The sequence below is a fragment of the Sus scrofa genome, chromosome 7 (assembly GCF_000003025.6).
Source record: "Sus scrofa isolate TJ Tabasco breed Duroc chromosome 7, Sscrofa11.1, whole genome shotgun sequence".
Classification (NCBI taxonomy): domain Eukaryota; kingdom Metazoa; phylum Chordata; class Mammalia; order Artiodactyla; family Suidae; genus Sus; species Sus scrofa.
In genome coordinates, this window is record NC_010449.5 from 41,485,903 (window position 1) to 41,506,038 (window position 20,136).

At 43.6% G+C, this 20,136-nt stretch overlaps 1 protein-coding gene across 9 annotated transcripts in view; it reads right to left on the reverse strand.

Moving 5' to 3' along the window:
* The window catches only part of PLA2G7 (phospholipase A2 group VII), a 43,232-nt gene continuing 25,345 nt past the window's right edge, over positions 2,250–20,136 (reverse strand). For 6 of the 9 annotated variants that reach the window (XM_021098278.1, XM_021098280.1, XM_013977998.2 and 3 more), the window contains 8 exons: positions 17,356–17,449; positions 14,384–14,452; positions 13,696–13,822; positions 12,123–12,236; positions 10,241–10,332; positions 6,651–6,821; positions 4,019–4,167; positions 2,283–2,723 (listed from right to left, as the gene is read on the reverse strand). In XM_021098278.1, the coding sequence (XP_020953937.1) occupies positions 2,605–2,723; positions 4,019–4,167; positions 6,651–6,821; positions 10,241–10,332; positions 12,123–12,236; positions 13,696–13,822; positions 14,384–14,452; positions 17,356–17,449 (935 nt within the window). In that variant the 3' untranslated portion in view covers positions 2,283–2,604. 9 annotated transcript variants of the gene reach the window in all.

The following is a 20,136-nucleotide window of genomic DNA, read 5'->3' on the forward strand; positions in this document are numbered from 1 at the left end:
CAATAAAAATAAACATTTCCTTCTCTTCCCTGAAAGATACTCACTATGAACTATGGTAGGTTGTATTTTTTTTTTTTTAACTTTAACTCATTGGATATTTTTAGCAGTTATTTTTTCCTTTCAGCATCAGCTTGTGCCACCAACTAAGCGTTTTAAAGAGGTGCTATTGAATGGGACTTCAGTACAGTTGGAAAGGTTATCCATTTCTAAAATGAGTAAGGAGGTTTGCTAAAGTTTGTTTTGTTTTTTGTTTTTATCTTCTTAGGCTCACACCTTGGCATGTGGAAGTTCCTAGGCTAGGGGTTGAATCAGAGCTATAGCTGCCGGCCTACACCACAGCCACAGCAATGCAACATCTGAGCCTTAGTCTGTGACCTACACCACAGCTCACGGCAATGCCGGATCCTTAACCCACTAAGTGAGGCCAGGGATTGAACATGCATCCTCATGGATTCTAGTCAGGTTTATTACCACTGAGCCGCAACAGGAACTCTGGAAAGCCTTTAGTTTTTTGTTAAAAAGTTGAACTCTCTATTTAAAAATTTCTAATTTGAATAATCATAGGAATCAAATGTCTCAAAATGAGTGATTTTGCACATGAAAGCATTGATAGGCCTGAGTGCCAAATCAGAAAACATCATTAATTGGGCAAAAGGGATAAAGATAGAATGGTTATAGTTAACCAGGCTTGCTTACTGAGTACTGATTATTATTTGTTCACACAGGCGTTAATTACACTTAATTATGAAGAATTCATAAGACCATACTTAGACCAAAATATACTTATGACAAAAATTTTATGCCCCTTGGAAAATAAAACACATTTCCCATGACTCCCAGATGATGTTAAGTTCACAGAACTTTAAAAAAAATTTTTAAGTTTTATTGTAGTTGATTTACAACTTTGTGATAATATCTAGTGCACAAATTTTTAAGCCAATTTTTTACTTCCATTTATTGTGCTCTTCCACTTCCATTATATACAAAATTGAAAACATTCATTAAATAAAACTAATGGAAATTGAAGCAGTCAAAATAATGTCTAAATGTTTCCTTTCTTATCCTCAGCAGCTTTTGGGTGAATAATTTAATGTGACAGCTAAAGTCACGGGCCTGTCTTATGCACCCTTTTTTTTTTTTTTTTTTTTTTTTTGGTCTTTTTGTCTTTCTAAGGCTGCATTTGCGGCCTATGGAGGTTTCCAGGCAAGGGGTCTAATCGGAGCTGTAGCCACTGGCCTCCACCAGAGCCACAGCAACACAGGATCTGAGCCGTGTCTGAGACCTACACCCCAGTTCATTACAATGCTGGATCCGTAACCCACTGAGCGAGGCCAGGGATCGAACCCTCGTCCTGGTGCATGCCAGTCAGGTTTGTCAACCGCTCAACCATGACGGGCACTCCTTGTGCACCTTTCTTTAATAAATAGAGTGCATCAAAAATAAACCATGACAGAGTTCTCATTGTGGCTCAACAAGTTAAGAACCCGACTTAGCGTCCGTGGGGATACGGGTTTGATCCCTGGCCTCAGTAGGTTAAGGATCCAGCGTTGCCACAAGCTTTGGCATAGGTCACAGATGTGGCTTCAGTCTGGTGTGGCTGTGGCTCCGGCTGTGGCCTTGGCCGGCAGCTGTAGCTCTGATTAGACCCCTAGCCCAGGAACTTAACATATGCTGCAGGTGCAGCCATAAAAAGAAAAAAAAAAAGATAAGCCATTAAGGTAAATGCAAATGACCAACTTGCCTTTTTTTTTTTTTTTTTGCCTTTTCTAGGGCTGATCCTGTGGCATATGGAGGTTCCCAGGCTAGGGGTCGAATCAGAGACCTCTATATCCAGCCTACACCAGGATCCGAGCCGCGTCTGCAACCTACACCACAGCTCATGGCAACGCCAGATCCTTAACCCACTGAGCGAGGCCAGGGATCAAACCCGCAACCTTATGGTTCCTAGTGGTATTCGTTAACCACTGCGCCACAATGGGAACTCTCCAACTTGTTTTAATCCAACTTGCTTTAATCTGCTGCCTTTGCCTTGTCACCAATATTCTCACTTCCGTCCACTCCCCATTTATTCATCATACTGAAACTGTGCGGTAGCATTAATCCCACAGTAAAGCAATGCCTTTATTTTCCTCTTCATCTGATTTTTCTGGCCATGATAAAGGTCAAAGGGAATTGCTGCTAAATCCTATCTAGAAGATCATGGTACTAAACCCATCTACTTCTTGTAATAGAAAAAGGAGATAAGAAAATCTGTTTTTAATTCTATTTTTCGGGAGTCATTGTTAACAGATTTTCAGTGGCATTGTGCCTGTATTTTAATATACCAGTCCATCAAAGTCAGGTAAAATCAGTTGATTTTGACACTGGAAAAAGAGGATCATTTTAGTAAAATTAAATTGAAATCGGGGCTGGTATAAATTTTATATGTAGCAGTCTTTACATTTAAAGGAAAAAATTATAATCCAAGCTTCAATCACTACTGTGGCATAGCCTACATTTTTTAATATGAGTTATTTGAGACAATGCATTAAAATCACACACACACACTTTTAGACAGTTTTTCAACAAGATTTTTAAAAAGCTCTTTAAATTCTGTTTCTCTCTTCATGTAGAGTTCTGCAAGGTGGCATGGTGGTCGGTGGTGTTAATGTTGGTCCCTGGAATAAGACTGTCATCTTTCCCTTCGATTAAAGCATCCCATTGATTGAAATCTTTCTGAAGTCCTGTAACATAGAAAGGTCAATAAACACGGGAAGCTTTCAAGAGCAGTAAACAGTTCATGGCCGCTAGGTGGCAGCCTAGCCTCACAAACTGCCTGGACTGTATCACGCTTAAGGAGGCAAGGTGCTGCGAGCGGCCACATGGTGGCTACGTCTGGATGAGATAGGATCGAGGCCCCCTTGGGTCCGAATCCCCAGCATGGACGTCCCCCCCAGGCGTCACAGAAAGACTTAACACGTCGTTAAGTCTTGCTGCCTGATACATAGTATGCAAGTCTGCAAGATTAAATTTCTCAAGTGTTAGTTTTCAAACTGATTGCTGTGTTCCATTGTAAACCAACTGGGAACAGTTAACTGCTAGTTCTTGTGACACAGTGGATTAAAAATCTGACTGCAGCAGCGTGGGTCACTGCAGAGCCTCCGGTTCGATCCCTGGCCCAGCACCGTGGGTTAAAGGATCCAGCGTTGCCACAGCAGTGGTGTAACACGATCATAGCTGCTAGTTTGGATTCTGTCCCTGGCCTGGGAACTTCCAGATGCCTCGGGTGCAGCCATTAAAAAAAAAAAAAAGTTTAAAAACAAATGTATATACATATATGACTGAGTCACTATACTGTACAGCAGAAATTAGCACAACATGGCAAATCAACTATACTTTAATAAAAATTAAATTTTAAAAATATGAAAAAATAAAATGGGATGATTGCTCCATTAAGATAGTCTTGTCCTGAGGCTCATCTGGTTAATGTCAGAAAAGATCAGTTTCAGTTTCTATGAGCAGATGAATGGATGAAGATGTGATACATATGTACAATGGAATATTACTCAGCCATGAAAAGAATGAAATAATGCCATTTGCAGCAATGTAGACAGATCTGGAGATCATCATACCAAGTGAAGTTAAGTCAGACCAAGATGAATACATGAGTCACTTATATGTGGAATCTAAAAAAATGATGCAAATGAACTTATCTACAAAACAGAAATAGACTCACAGACATAGAAAACAACTTAGTTACCAAAGGTGGGATAACAAAAGGGTAAATTAGGAATTTGGGATTAACAGATACACACTATGGTATATAAAATAGATAAACAATAAGGACCTACTATATTCAATATCTTGTAATAACCTATAATGGAAAAGAATCTGAAAAAGAATATTTATATATACACAGACATATATATATAACTGAATCACTTTGCTATACACCTGAAACTAACACAACATTGTAAATCAAAGATAGTTCAATTAAGAGCTGTTTCTTTTGGAAAAAAAAAAAAGATCAGTTTCTTACCTAAATACTTTTGTAAGAATGCTAAGGAAGCTCTGTTGCTAAGGCCAAGGGCTACATTTGAATCTATTTCTCCTTTCAGTGTGAATAGGCAGCCCATTATTTTGCCGGTTGCAAAAGTGAAGTCAACAAAATTCTGATGAACTGAACCCCTGAAAGAGAAAGGAGGCGTTTGCCCATCACTTTGTTGGACAAAATAATTTTCGTAGTTAAGGTGCAAGAAAGATACTGGCCTGGTTGGCCTGTTGACTAAGGAAACAAAATTTATCAATTTGATTTCCTTTGATGTACTGGAGGGTCGCAGACTGTTTATTTATGAGTTCTAGGGTATATATTCCTTTTCCCCTCTAGATAAATCATTCAATGATTCTGGTCTTGTTTGGCATCTTAGTTTTATTTTTTTTTAATTTTTAATTACTTTTTTTTTTTTTTTTTTTTTTTTTTTTTTTTGCCTTTTCTTGAGCCTCTTCCGCGGCATATGGAGGTTCCCAGGCTAGGTGTTGAATCGGAGCTGTAGCCACCAGCCTACGCCAGAGCCACAGCCAGCGGGATCCGAGCTGCGTCTATGACCTACACCACAGCTCATGGCAATGCCGGATCCCTAACCCACTGAGCGAGGCCAGGGATTGAACTCTGAACCTCTTGGACACTAGTCGGGTTTGTTAACTGCTGAGCCACGATGGCTCATTTTCAGCTGCCCCTGGGACATCTAACACTTGATTTTCTTGCATCTTTTCTGTCTTTGTTTCCCGGACATCACACCTTCCCTCCTTTCTCCAGCTACTCTGTTCCTTGCTGGTTCTTCACGTTCATCTTCAAGATTCTATTCTCAGACCAATTCTTTTCTCACTGTGCAGTCCCATGTCCTCCAAAAGGTTCATCAAGACAATAAACAAATTCTATACTTTTCCGATTTGTGACCAAACATCTCTACCCAAGGTCAAAATACACTTTTCCAGCCCTGCGTGGTGCTATTCTTCCTCTGCATTTTGCTGTTGCTATTAAAAAACAAGAACAAAAAACCACCATTCTTCAGTTATCTCTACTTGGGAAACGGAACCTCCAGACTCCAGCTCATTCTGCCCCACATTCCAATCCAAACTTGAGAGCCAAAAGTATAAAGATGGGAGTTCCCTGATGCAATGGGTTGAGAATTTGACTGCGACAGCTTGGGTTGTTGTTGGGATCAGAGTCTATCGAAGTAAAGATATCAGACATGAAATATAAGCTCTTCTTTCTAGCAGAGAAGGGAAGAAATAGTCACAGCCCAGTAAAGAAAGATTGGGTGTTCCATACTGTTTCTGTGTTAGAATTAAATAGACTTGCACATACACACAAGCTAAGTTGAAGGCTTTACTTTAACCATCCAGGTCCTTCCTCACTGTCTAGTTAGTCTCTTGATTCTTCAAGACCCAATTCTTTTTCTTTTCTTCTTTTTTTTTTTTTAATGGGCTGCACCTGCGTCATATGGAGGTTCCCAGGCTAGGGGTCTAATTGGGGCTGTAGCCACCAGCCTACACCACAGCCACAGCAAGTCCAGATCCGAGCCTTGTCTGCAATCTACACCACAGCTCACAGCAATGCCGGATCCTTAACCCACTGAGCGATGCCAGGGATCAGACCTGGCAACCTCACGGTTCCTAGTCAGATTTGTTTCCGCTGCACCACGACGGGAACTCCTCAAGACCTAATTCTAACCCCAGCTCTTCCAAGCAGCCTTTTCTGAGAGTTGGTAAAGGGGCCTCCACTCTCTGAGCCCCAGCGTGTTTAATGCCTTTACCATGTGTGTTTCTTCCTGCCTGTCTTCTTTGTCCTTCTAAAGAAATCAGGTTTTAGATAGGAGAGGAAGGAGCTTGGTCTTTGCTTTGTAACATCCCATTGTGAGTTCAAAACTCTATAGGGAGTTCTTTTTCACATCCATGATATAAACATATTGCCCTTATAGCTTTGGGGAATTTATCAATTCAAATGCTCACCCAACAGGTGAACGCACTGCAGGTCTCAACAGATGATCTTACCTTTTTGTCTAAAGAGTTCTTAGTCTAGCCTGATGATGGACTACTTCCCCCACCCCCTCCCTAAAAATGTGTAGGCCCACTTTAATAGTTAGCTAAAAGTAGAATGTACCCTGAGGCAATTTTTAATTATCAGGGTATGACTATATATATTAACACTATTCCAAAAATTTGCATTTTAAAAAGAGTCCTGAATGCACGCAGACACTAAGGGGATCTAATGTCCTCCCTTATTCCAAATCTGAACAACAAATTGAGCAATTCTAGAATAGCTACCAAATGGAATTCCCATCATGGCTCAGTGGAAATGAATCCAACCATGAGGACGCAGGTTCGATCCCTGGCCTTGCTCAGTGGGTTAAGGATCTGGCATTGCCATGAGCTGCGGTGTGGGTCGCAGACACGGCTTGGAACCCGCATGGCTGTGGCTGTGGCATAGGCCAGTGGCTTATAGCTCTGATTTGACCCCTAGCCTGGGAACCTGCATATGCCACAGGTGCAGCCCTAAAAGATTTAAAAAAAAAAAATAGAATAGCTACCAAATAATTTTCATGGACCGTTTATCCAAGTCTCAAGTTTCTGTTTCAGATGACTTAATAAGTCCCTTAACTAATACTCACCTGATTGTAATCATTTTTCTTTCTCTCCCCGGTGAGTAGCATTTTTTCATTCTGAGGATGTTAGAAGGATATTGGAAATGTTCCGAGTTGATAAAAAAGAGGGGCTGAGGAATTCGGGAATAGACCTCATCGCCTACTGGAAACATCCATGCATCCAGGGCAATACCGCACCTGCACGGATTGTTACAAGAAGAAGTTGTTACACGCTGGCCTGCATACGGGGATGTCTGATAGTGCTGGCATTCAGAGACACGCACCGCCCCAGTGCCTCATGGGGTATCTCCCTGGGCTCAAGAGGTAGTGTACTTCAGGGTGCCAAGGGCATGCTCTATGAGGTGGCAAATTTGAATGATGTAACCACTTTTTTTTTTTTTTTTTGCTTTTTTTTTTTTTTTAGGACTGGACCCGCAGCACATGGAAGTTCCCAGGCGAGGAATCGAATTGGAGCTACAGGTGCCAGCCCACGCCACAGCCACAGCCACACCAGATCGCTGATGCACTGAGCATGGCCAGGGATTGAACCCGCATCTTCAAGGTTACTAGTCCGATTTGTTTCTGCTGTGCCATGACAGGAACTTCCACTTTTTAATTTTTTTATTTTTTATTAAAGTAGAGTTCATTTACAATGTTGTGTCAATTTCTGCTCTCTCTCTCTCTCTCTCTCTCTCTCTCTCTCTCTATATATATATATATATATATATATATATATATATATACACGACTATATGACCCAGCCATACACACACACACACACACATTTATATATGTATGTGTATATATATACATTCCGCTTCTTATGTCATCTTCCATCATGGTCTATCCCAAGAGACTGGATAGAGTTCCCTGTGCTCTACAGTAGGGCTTCACTGCTATAATCATTTTCTTTATGAGGCATTTAAGAATTCATGGAGTTCCTGTCGTGGCGCAGTGGTTAACGAATCCGACTAGGAACCATGAGGTTGCGGGTTCGATCCCTGCCCTTGCTCAGTGGGTTAATGATCTGGCATTGCTGTGAGCTGTGGTGTAGGTTGCAGATGCGGCTTGGATCTCGTGTTGCTGTGGCTCTGGAGTAGGCTGGCAGCTACAGCTCCGATTAGACCCCTAGCCTGGGAACCTCCATATGCCGTGGGAGCAGCTCAAGAAATGGCAAAAAGACAAAAAAAAAAAAAAGAATTCAAGATTTTTTTTTAAATTTTTAAATTTTTTTTGCTTTTTTGAGCTGTACCTGTGGCATATGGAAGTTTCCAGACTAGGGGTCAAATTGGACCTACAGTTGTTGGACTATGCCACAGCATAGGGATCGGAATTGTCTCTGCAACCTACACCACAGCTCATGGCAATGCCAGATCCCCAATCCATTGAGTGAGGCCAGGGATCAAACCTGCATCCTCATGGATACCAGTTGGATTTGTTTCTGCTGCGCCACAGTGGGAACTCTGGATTGCAGCTTTTAGAAAGACAATGTTTCAAGATTGCTTATCATGCATTTTTTTGTTCTTTCAAGATAAATTTTAAAGTAAGTGATTCTTCAAACTCAAGAGGAGGCTAAAAAATACAGTACATGCACTATTGCCCCTGTGTTTCTAGCTCTTCTGGACACTATCTGTACTCATTACACCTCTTTCAGAGTGACAATTGGACTCATGTTTTTTCTGGCCACACCACAGCATGAGGAAGTTTCCAAGCCAGAGATCAAACCCGTGCTGCAATTGTGGCATGTGCCACAGCTGCCATGCCAAATTCTTAACCTGTTGTGCCCCAAGGGAACTGCCTGGATTCATTTTTTTTTTTTTTTAATATTTAGGGATGCTTCACCAGGAAGAGCGTCTTGGGGGTTGAAGAAAAACATATTGACTATTTGAAAATGTAACTAACTTCTTTTTTAAAAATAAGTTTATCCTAAACAATGAGGTCCTGCTGCATAGAACAAGGAATTACATCCAATCACCTGTGATAGAACATGATAGAAGGTAGTATCTAAAAAAGAATGCATATGTCTATGTATGACTGGGTCACTTTTTAGCAGAAATTGACACAACACTGTAAATTAACTATACCGTAATAAAAAAAAAATTGTCCAAAAAGTAAGTTTATCCTATGTTTCTTGGCTTTTTGGACACTCCATTTTATGTGCTCAATGGATGAAAGAAGAGCATCCGCTTATGTTGAAACAGACTTTTTAAAATGTGAGATGATGTTTCACCAAGGATCCTACTTGCTTTCTACATGGTTGGCTACATGTCTGAAATGAACTGGTTCAAAAAAGAACATACTTCTTCAAGTTAGAAGACTGGGATCCCGACTTCCACCCAAATAACTTTGTCATAACTTTGCTACATTTCCTCTTTTATTTATTTATTTTTTTTGTCTCTTTAGGGCCATACCCACGGCATATGGAGGTTCCCAGGCCAGGGGTTGCATCAGAGCTGTAGCTGCCGGCCTACACCACAGCCACAGCAACACCAGATCTGAGCTGTGTCTGTGACCTACACCACAGCTCATGGCAATGATGGATCCTTAACCCACTGAGTGAGGCCAGGGATCGAACCTCCATCCTCAGGGATACTAGTCAGATTCATTTCTGCTGAGCCAGGACCAGAACGCCCCACATTCCATCTTAAAGATGATAAAAATTAATTAAAAAATTCCCTAACAAGGAAGTTCTGAAGTTGTATGACGGTATTATTATTTCTTTCTTTTTTTTTTTTTGCGTTTTGCTATTTCTTGGGCCGCTCCCGTGGCATATGGAGGTTCCCAGGCTAGGGGTCGAATCGGAGCTGTAGCCACCGGCCCACACCAGAGCCACAGCAACGCAGGATCCGAGCCGCGTCTGCAACCTACACCACAGCTCATGGCAACGCCAGATCCTTAACCCACTGAGCAAGGGCAGGGACTGAACCCGCAACCTCATGGTTCCTAGTCGGATTCGTTAACCACTGCGCCACGACGGGAACTCCCGGTATTATTATTTCTACTTGAAAATGTAACTAACTTCCTTTTTAAAAATAAGATGTCATGTCACAGATAAAGTGTATATATCAAGATAAATCTCCAAATGAATATGTTAAGCCCTTGAGCAGATACATAATAATGAGTTCAAGATACAGGAATGGGAGGAGTTTTTTTTTTTTTTGTCTTTTTGCCATTTCTTGGGCCGCTCCTGCAGCATATGGAGGTTCCCAGGCTAGGGGTCCAATCGGAGGTGTAGCTGCCAGCCTACGCCAGAGCCACAGCAACGCAGGATCCCAGCTGCGTCTGCAACCTATACCACAGCTCATGGCAACGCCAGATCGTTAACCCACTGAGCAAGGGCAGGGATCGAACCTGCAACCTCATGGTTCCTAGTCAGATTCGTTAACCACTGCGCCACGACGGGAACTCCATGGATGGGAGGAGTTTTTAACAGCAAGAGAAGTAGTGGGGTTTCTGTTTAGGAAAATTCATGTAGAGGACTTTATGGAGGCAAAAGACTTGTGAACACTCAAGGATCTCATCAGCCCTAAGAATGTGATAACTCCTGTCTCACATTTATGATCACTCCCCTTTCTGCCCATAACAGGGTGTTCGGTCTCTCAGTCTCATCGTCTTACCTGAATCTCTGGTCTTCACTCAGGGTCTGAAGAACTGTGGCTCCACCAAAAGAATGTCCCATCACTGCTATTTTATCCCTATCGATAGAGTCCTATTGAAGAAGCATCATTTCATAAGTATCTCACACGTTGTTTAGAGAATAGGCAAGGATTTTGTGAATCAGAAGTTCTATCATTATTTCATAGGCATGGTTAAGCACCTTGATTTCATAGAAAAGAAATACATACATATACCCATACTCACAGGCACCCCCCCCCGGCACACACACGTATTTCTTTATTTTTATTTCTTCATTTATTTTTGTCTTTGGAGGATTGCACCCATGGCACATGGAGGTTCCCAGGCTAGGGGTCCAATCGGAGCTGTAGCCTCTGATCTACGCCAGAGCCACAGCAATGCGGGATCCGAGCCGCGTCTGTGACCTACACCACAGCTCATGGCAACGTCACATCCTTAACCCACTGAGCAAGGCCAGGGATCGAACCTGCAACCTCAGGGTTCCTAGGCGGATTCGTTAACCACTGAGCCACGACGGGAACTCCTGTTTTTATTTTTTTAAATGGAAGTATAGTTGATTGATCATGGTGGGTTAGTTTCAGGTGTACAGCACAGTGATTTAAACTGACACACATATATGTACATATACGCATATATGAATATACAAACATACACACATATATAGATGTTGAGGATCCCTAACAGTTCGGACATGAACTTCATGGTCTTCTTTGTCACCCACACTTGAAACATCCAGGTCATTGCCGATCTCTCCCTCTTCCCCACTCCCTGTTTTTCAGTGTGTTCATTTCCTGAATATTTCTTGAGCACCTGGTCTTTTTTCCCTGAGCTCAGTCTATTAGGAGAGGAGCTACAGATACAGAGTACAGAAGGTAGGGGGCGCCAAGGAGCACGTAGGATTGACAGCTAGCCGGGTCCAGGGATGGTAGTGGGTCCCAGAAAGCTTCCTGGATGGGGTGATGCCTGACTTGAGTTGAAGATTAAGCAGGACTGTGTTGGGGCATGAGGACGACATGCACAAAGGCGTGGAGACAGGACAGTGACTAGTTAGGGAAGTGAAGGCTTCACTGTGTCTGGAGAACAGAATCATCCCAGTTTGCTCTCTTCCCTGTACTCCACCCTCCACACACACTTTTCAGTCTTGGTTCATGCCGTCTGTCCTGATATTCTTCCACCCTGTCCCGAAATTTCGTCCAAAACTTTGGGCCAGTGTTTCTGGATCAAGCTTAAAAACATGTAGGAGCCACCCAAGAAATTACATTTCCACCAGGAGTATTAAGTTGAACCATAGGAAATTGCCATGTGTTGGTGGAGTTCCCTGGTGGCTTAGCAGTTAAGGATCCAGCATTGCCACTGCTGTGGTGGGGGTTCGATCCCTGGCCCAGAATTTCTGCATGATTAAAAAAAAAAAAAAAAACAAAGCTGGCCATTGTCAATTTCCCTATGTTATTCAACCTAATGTTCTCCTCACCTCTGAGATACTTCTCCTGACCTTTTTTTTGGCGGGGGGCAGCCCTTTGATATGTTGTGCCTTGCATTACAGCAGTAAAACGGACACCACAGGAGTTCCTGTTATGGCCCAGTGGAAACAAATCCAACTAGGAACCATGAAGTTGTGGGTTCAACCCCTGGCCTTGCTCAGTGGGTTAAGGATCCAGCGTTGCTGTGAGCTGTGGGGTAGGTTGCAGATGCAGCTTGGATCCCGAGTTGCTGGTGTAGGCTGGTGGCTACAACTCTGATTGGACCCCTAGCCTGGGAACCTCCATATGCTGTGGATGCAGCCCTATAAAGATAAAACAAAACAAAACAAACAAAAAACAGACACCACAGAACAATATGGAGCAAATGGCTTTTTCAGCTCACCTTCAGCTGTTCCACATCAAACTCTAGATCTAATACATTCTTCACTGACTTCCCACGATCCATGTCCAGAATCATACTGAGAGCTTGAGAACACTCCTCTGCTCTTTGCCGTACCTAACGTGATGATTAGAGGAAGGAGAGAGCAGTTTAAAACGAGGTAACACTTCCTTTTTCAAATATTTATAGAGTTTATTTTGATAATGGTCGGATTTCTCATTTTGGTTCTCTTCATTTCTTCCTGTGGCTTCAAAGTGCCAGCCAGTGTCAATTCCTGTCCCCAGCATGGCTTCATTCCACATCCTTCCTTGACCTTGCTGTTGTCAAATACATATTATATTTCTAGGTCATGAATGTCATGAATTGAATAGTACAATTTTATATTGTTTTGTGCACTTACTTTTTCCTTTCTTTATTTGCAATTTAATGTTTAAAATCTTATACTATATATTATATGCAGTATATGTGGTATGTATTATATATAGTATATATTATATACATATATGTCACTTTAAAGTTTGTGTAGGGGAGTTCCCGTGGTGGCTCAGTGGTTAACGAATCTAAGAACCATGAGGTTGAGGGTTCGATCCCTGGCCTTGCTCAGTGAGTTAATGATCTGGCGTTGTCATGACCTGTGGTGTAGGTTGCAGACGAGGCTTCGATCTCGAGTTGCTGTGGCTCTGGCATAGGCCAGCGGCTACAGCTCTGATTTGACCCCTAGCCTGGGAACCTCCATATGCAGCAGAAGCGGCCCAAGAAATGGCAAAAAAAAAAAAAGACAAAAAAAATAAATAAAGTTTGTGTAGAGGTTGCCTGTGGGGAAATGTTTGGTTGTTTATAAAATGGCAATGACCTTGCAATTAATGAGTAGAACTCAGCCTAGCATAATGACTCATGCATCCACTTTGCAGGTGCTTAGAGCTTGGTCCATTTGCTGGCTCTGGTCCCAATGTGTGACCTCAGATGATTTACTAAACCTCTCTGAGATTCCCTTAATTGTATAATAATGCCTACCTCGGTAAAATCTGGGTGGGTTTAAATGCAATAACCTATGTAAAAAGCACCCACTACCAAGTTTGGCACAGAGGTGTGAAACGATGTTCGTTGTTTCACTTCATCTTCCCCAAAGCCCTGTGAGAAAGACACTTATTTTTCATTACTTCATAATAGATAAAACATGGAAGCAGCAGAAGACAGAGAATAAATAACTTGTCCAAGATCACCTTCCCTGCAAAGGGACGATGCCAGGATTCAAACAGAGAAAGTTGGATCCTAAGGACAGGACTAAATACTATTCTGCACCACCTCTCTGAAAAGTCTTTAACTGTCATGCAAAAAAATTCTGAATATTCATTGTTATCTCCAGGATTTTGAGGTTGGTCTTTGTTTTCACGGTGATCCGGATATTTCATTAAGGCAATGTTATTCCTCAGAGAACCCGCCCACAGAGCTTTGGGGATGGGAAGTGAGGAGACTTAAGAGCACGGTCTGCCATGTGTACAATTCAATTAACAAGTGTCATCATCGTGCCAGTGCTTTGGGGGCATCAGCCACCTGTCTTCTTCCCACAACGTGCCTGCTCGTTGCGTAGTGGAAACTCCTCCTCCCCTTTTCCGAGGGTTCTCAGATAGAGCCAAGTCTTGTTCCTTATTTCTGCAGCAGATTGGTCCTTGAAAAAGTAAGTCGCAGATGCAGATCCATCTCTACGATACAAACAGAATCGATCACTTATGCTGCTCGTTCTCGTTTTTTTGTGTGTGTATTCCTCATCCTTATCCTTGACCCTTTCTGACGTCCCTTTCTCCTTCCACTCTACGTTTTTTAAAATCAAAGAGGCCCCCAAGGGAGGTCTAAACAAAAGACATTGTGCCCTGTAAACAACCCATTCCCTCTGCACAATTCTGGAAGGCCAGGGTTTCAAGTTCACTCCTGGAATCAGATCCCCGCAGGGCCACTTACTAGCTGTGTGGCTTCCTGCCAATCAATTACCTACCATCCTCAGCATCATTCTCTGCCTCCCTGAAACAGTGATAATGGCAACTGTCTTAAAGGGTTGTTATGCATTTTAAATGAGATGGTGTGTGAACAAGACACTCGCAAACACTCTAGAAATATTAGCTTTTTTTTAAAAAAAAAATACTATTTGTTTCAAAATCTAACTCAGTCTCCTTTTTCCCTCATCACAGACCCATAGTCAAGATACCATCAGCATTTTTTCCTAAACCTAGGAAAGGTAGAGCCTGGCCACAGACCAGGTGACATACCTGTGTTCTACAGCAGCAACTATAAACCCGTAAGATGCCAGGTCAGTGCCAATCGCAGAATAAATTGTCCTTCAAAACAAAAAGAGGGAAGCATTCAACTCCCAGTTAGGATTAGAAGGTGGGGTCCACTAATAAACCTGGGCACATGGGGCTCTTACACCTGCCGTAGTGCCCTGGGGTAAAGCAAAAAGCAGTGGTTCTCTAAGGGGGCTGATTTAACCCCGATGGCTATTTGACTAAGTGTTCAATTTGACTCGTGTTCCTTATCACGAGTGGGAGGAGGGGGCTTCTGGCCTGGAGGGGGTAGTGGGATACTGCTAAACATCCTATGATGCACAGGACCACCTTCCACAACAGGAAATGGTCCAGTCCCAAGCATCAGTGGTACCACGGTTGAGGCTGTGGGTTTTTGGGTGTCAGTCTTGGCCCTGCCCCTTACCAGCCACATGACTAGCTAATTACATGACCTAATATCTGTCCTCACCTGTAAAGTGGGGATAATAAAGCCTTTGCTTTAGAAGAGTGGTAAGGTTTGGATAAGATAATACAGAATATAGGAAAGAAGTACAGTGTGATGCTTAAGAGAACAGGACTGGCACTCTGGCCACTGCAGGTATTTGGATCCTATCTCCCCCGTTTGTTATCTTTTTTTTTTTTTTAGGGCCATTCCTACAGCACATGGAAACTCCCAGGCTAGGGGTCGAATCAGAACTGGAGCTCCCAGCCTACACCACAGCCACAGCAACACCGGATCCAAGCCACATCTGCGACCTACACCACCTTGTGGCAACACAAGATCCTTAACCCATTGAGCGAGGCCAGGGATGGAACCCAGAACCTCATGGATGCTAGTGAGGTTCTTAACCCACTGAGCCACAATGGGAACTCCCTGTCTCCCCTGTTTACTAGTTGTCTACCTTAGATAAGACACTTATCTTTTCTCGACCTTGCTTCTTTATCTTTATCTTCTTTATCTATTATGTTATAATAGTACCTGGTGGGATTATTGTAAGGATTAAGCAAATTAACACATTTTCAGTGCCTATCACATGTCTAAAACAGAGGAAATACCGAACACACATTAGTTGGCAGGTAACTGACTGGACAGGGTGAGATGGTCAAAGAACCATGAGCTCATCAGCAGCTCCGTTTGGAACCCCTTCCACATCTTCATTCTGCACAACCTTCTCCTCTAAACTTATTCCATAGGAAATGGCCATGAAGGAACAAAAAGGAGGTAGATGGGCGTGTCTTCTACTTTTGACGATGCAGGACCTGCTCAAGAAGGGAAAACTGTCTGCTACAGGGATCAGCAAACCATTTCTATAAAAGACCAGAGAGAAGAGTTCCCGTCATGGCGCAGTGGTTAACGAATCTGACTAGGAACCATGAGGTGGCGGGTTCGATCCCTGTCCTTGCTCAGTGGGTTAAGGATTCGGCATTGTTGTGGCTGTGGTGTAGGCCAGTGGCTACAGCTCCGATTAGACCCCTAGCCTGGGAACCTCCATGTGCTGCAGGAGCAGCTCAAGAAAAGGCAAAAAGACAAAAACAAAACAAAACAAACAAACAAACAAAAACCAGAAAGCAATTGCTTCTAGCTCCGTATGCCATATATTCTTTGTCATAGCTGCTCAGCTCTGCTGTTGGAGCACAAAAGCAGCAGAGGCCATGTGGAAAATCATTGAGTATGGCTGTGTTCCAGTAGCTTATTTATAGAAACAGACAGCAGACTGGATTTGGTTTGGCCTGAGGGTGAGTAGAAATCAAATCACTCAGAGTTCCCCTTGTGGCTCATCGGGTTGAGAACTCACTATGTGTCTGAGAGAATTCGGGTTTGATCCATGCCCTTGCTCAGTAGATTAAGGATCTTGCATTGCTGCAAGCTGTGGAGTAAGTTGCAGATGTGGCTCGGATCCAGCATTGCTGTGGCTGTGGTGTAGGCCGGAAGCTGCAGGTCTGATTCGACTCCTAACCCAAACTTCAATATGCCTCACGTGTGGCCGTGAAAGAAAGAAAGAAAGACATCAAATAACTCACTGGGGGTTCCAGTCATAGCTCAGCGGTTGGCGAACCTGATTAACATCCATAAGGACATGGGTTCAATCCCTGGCCTTGCTCAGTGGGTTAAGGATCTGGCGTTGCTGTGAGCTGTGCTGTAGGTCGCAGATGCGGCCAGGATCCTGCATTGCTATGACTCTGGCGTAGGCTAGTGGCTACAGCTCTGACTGGACCCCTAGCGTGGGAATATGCTGAAGGTGTGGCCCTAAAAAGACAAATAATAATAATAACTCGGAGTTCCCGCCGTGGCACAGTGGTTAACAAATCCGACTAGGAACCATGAGGTTGCGGGTTCGATCCCTGCCCTTGCTCAGTGGGTTAACGATCCGGCATTGCCGTGAGCTGTGGTGTAGGCCACAGATGCAGCTCAGATCCTGCGTTGCTATAGCTCTGGCATAGGCTGGTGGCTTTCGATCCCTGGCCTCGCTCAGTGGGTTAAGGATGTGGCGCTGCCGTGAGTGAGGGATCGAAAATGTATCCTCACGGATACTAGTCAGATTCTTAACCTGCTGAGCCACAACAGGAACTCCTGGCTCCTTTCTTTCTATCCTTCACAGGCATCTTGCAATAAACATCTTTCACAGCTAATCTAATCGTGGCGTCTATTTCTCGGAGGACCTGAACCAACACACTGAATGATTTTGAGAGTGTAAATACCACAACAGAGAAGGACAGCCATCAAAAATGCATCATCCTCTTTCCTCTGTTGTGAAGCTGGTGTCCATGGGCTGGAGACAGGAAAAGACAGGGCTAAGATTGATCAATAGATCACAAGTAATTCCTGAGGAACCCCAACTCCTCCGGGACAGGGGCCCGACGCTCCAAAATGCGCTCTCCCTTTTGCAGGGGAGGTAATGATTGATTCCTAAAACGAGTCTTTGATTCCTAAAATTGTTCAACCTCTGCCACTTTACCTGAATGCTCCAAGACCATGAGAAAAAATGATGAGTGGGTATTTTTCACCAGTCCTCAGAGGGGAATTCCAGGCTGCAGGAGTTGTCATTGAACCTAGACAGCAGTGGGAGATTATAATTAGAGCTTTTTCTGACTTGAATGTCGATGGTTCATTTAACTTACATCTCCTTCATATAAGATCCTGGCCCACGGAATTTAAATTTTTATGCATTAAGAGTAAACTCATTTGGAGTTCCCATTGTGGCTCAGCCAAAACAAATCTCACTAGCATCCATGAGGATGCAGGTTCGATCCTGGGCCTTGCTCAGTGGGTTAAGGATATGGCGTTGCCATGAGCTGTGGTGTAGATCACAGACACAGCTTGGATCCTGCATTGCTATGGCTGCGGTGTAGCTGGCAGTTACAGCTCGGATTCGACCCCTAGCCTGGGAAGCTCCATATGCGTGGATGCGGCCCTAAAAGGACACACACACACACACACACACACAAAGGGTAAATTCATTTACAAGGTCTCCTACTTGATACCACCAACCAAGGGCCTGAACCGTGTTTTTCTTCCTAAGACCTTAAGATCAATAATGATCAGTTCTCACGGCCAGCTCTGAACTTGAGGTGAGACGTTTTCCTACTTAGAGGTGTATTCGGGAAGCCTGTTCCTTATTCATCCCAGGTTTTGGTAAAAGGGAACTGTTTGGAACGAACCACACGTAAACCTCCGGAACCTCTTACTGAGACCCAGAATCTTCGAATTGGAAACTCCTTTCTTTCTAACTTGATCAAGGTCAAGCGAAAGGTGGGGAAACCTTTGACTTTACATGCAGATGAGGCTTTGGTGCAGTTCTGCCACTCACTAGCCACTGATCTTGAGCGAGTCAGGAGAACTCTCTGAGCCTCAGACTCCTCTTCTGTACAAGGAAGGAAATGCTAGCTCTCTCATGGGGGCTTGTGAGAGTCACATTTAGGGAGGGCTACAGGTAAAGTGCTCCTATCCAGTCACACGGCGAAGGGCTCAAAAATGGATAGCGCCTTCTCTTCCCTCACTACGCACTTATCAGTGTCATCAGCAGCATCAATTCTTTATATTTCACGGTCTCATCCATAACATGGAGACCTGCTCTTGAAGATAGTCGGTGATCATTGCTTCGGACGTGACTTCTAAGTTATTCAGCATCAGAGAGATGTGTAGTTAGAGCCTTTTCATCATTTCTATTATAATATGGTTCTTTTTATTTTTTTTTTCCTTTTTTTTTTCAGGGCTGCACCTGCAGCAGATGGCAGTTCTCAGGCTAGAGGTCAAATCCGAGTTGCAGCTGCCAGCCTATGCTCCATCTGGTGGTATCGCCAGACCCTTAAACCCACTGACTGAGGCCAGGGATCGAATCCACATCCTCATGGATACTAGCTGGGTTCCTAACCTGCTGAGCCACTACGGGAACTCCTGTAATGTGGTCCTTAAGAAAATGTCAAGGAGAGTTCGTGGTGCAGTGGTAACGAATCGACTAGAACATGAGGTGCGGTTCGGTCCTGCCTTGTGTTAATGATCCGGTGCGTGAGCGTGGTTAGTTGCAGACGCGGTCGGATCCGCGTTGCTGTGCTTGGCGTAGGCAGTGCTACAGCTCCGATTCGACCCTAGCTGGAACTCATATGCTCGGAGCGCCAAAAAATAGAAAAAGACAAAAAAAAAAAAAAAAAAAAAATTCAAGGAGGTGTTTAAAATGAATGCCAAAAGTTGTAGGGGGTTTTGAGGGGGCGATTTGGAGACATAATTACTATCAGCCCAAGAGCAGTAACTGGTCAACAGATACGGAAGGACAAGTCAATATGAGTGGACACTAAATGAGGAAGGCACCGCAGACTGTCTTAGTGAGGGAGGCTGCCCCCTTGCGGTGGGTGATGGGAATGAAACAGTTTCCTCCTTCACAAGTAAACAAGAAATTCTTTTTTTAAAAAAAACAGCTTTTCTGAGATTCCTTTTATTTTCATAATTTTATTGAGTTGAAATGTATGTAAATATTAGCTATATAATTTGCTTTCTTCTTATTCTTAAAGCCTAGTTGGTGGACAATGTTTCTTCAAGTTCTGTTGTCCAGCAACGTGACCCCATCACACACATTTCCCTGTGCTGTACCAGTAGGACCCCATGGCCCATCCGTTCCAAATGTAACTGCTGGCATCCCCCAAACGAAATTAGTTTTCACTCCTTTGTTTAGGATCTGGAGAGTTAGGCTGGCTTCTACTTTCTTCCTCTCTTTGACCAACTGTAGGAAGTCTGTTCAGCACAGAGCATACAAGGTAGGGGGCACATCAGCCTAGCTGGTACTCTCACCATATTATTGCTCCCCCCAGAGCATGTAAGAAGGAAAAATCAGAGTAGCCACAGAGAGATGTGAGAGCCAGTCCGAAGGTCTGACATTTCACTCCCTCCCAACCCCCATCATGTTCAGAATCAACAAAATGAGAACCCTTGATTCTCTGAGAGCTCCCTGGCCCTTTTAGAATTACTCTGTCATCTTAGGAGACATGTACCTGCAGACAATTTATTTGGGTCTTTTTTTTTTCTTCTGTCTTTTCTGGGGTCACACCCGCGGCATATGGAGGTTCCCAGGCTAGGGGTTGAATCGGAGCTGCAGCTGCTGGCCTACACCACAGCCACAGCACCCCAGATCCAAGCCATGTGTGTGACCACACCACAGCTCACAGCAAGCCAGATCCTTAACCCGCTGAGTGAGGTCAGGGATCAAACCCACAGCCTCATGATTCCTAATCAGATCTGTTAACCA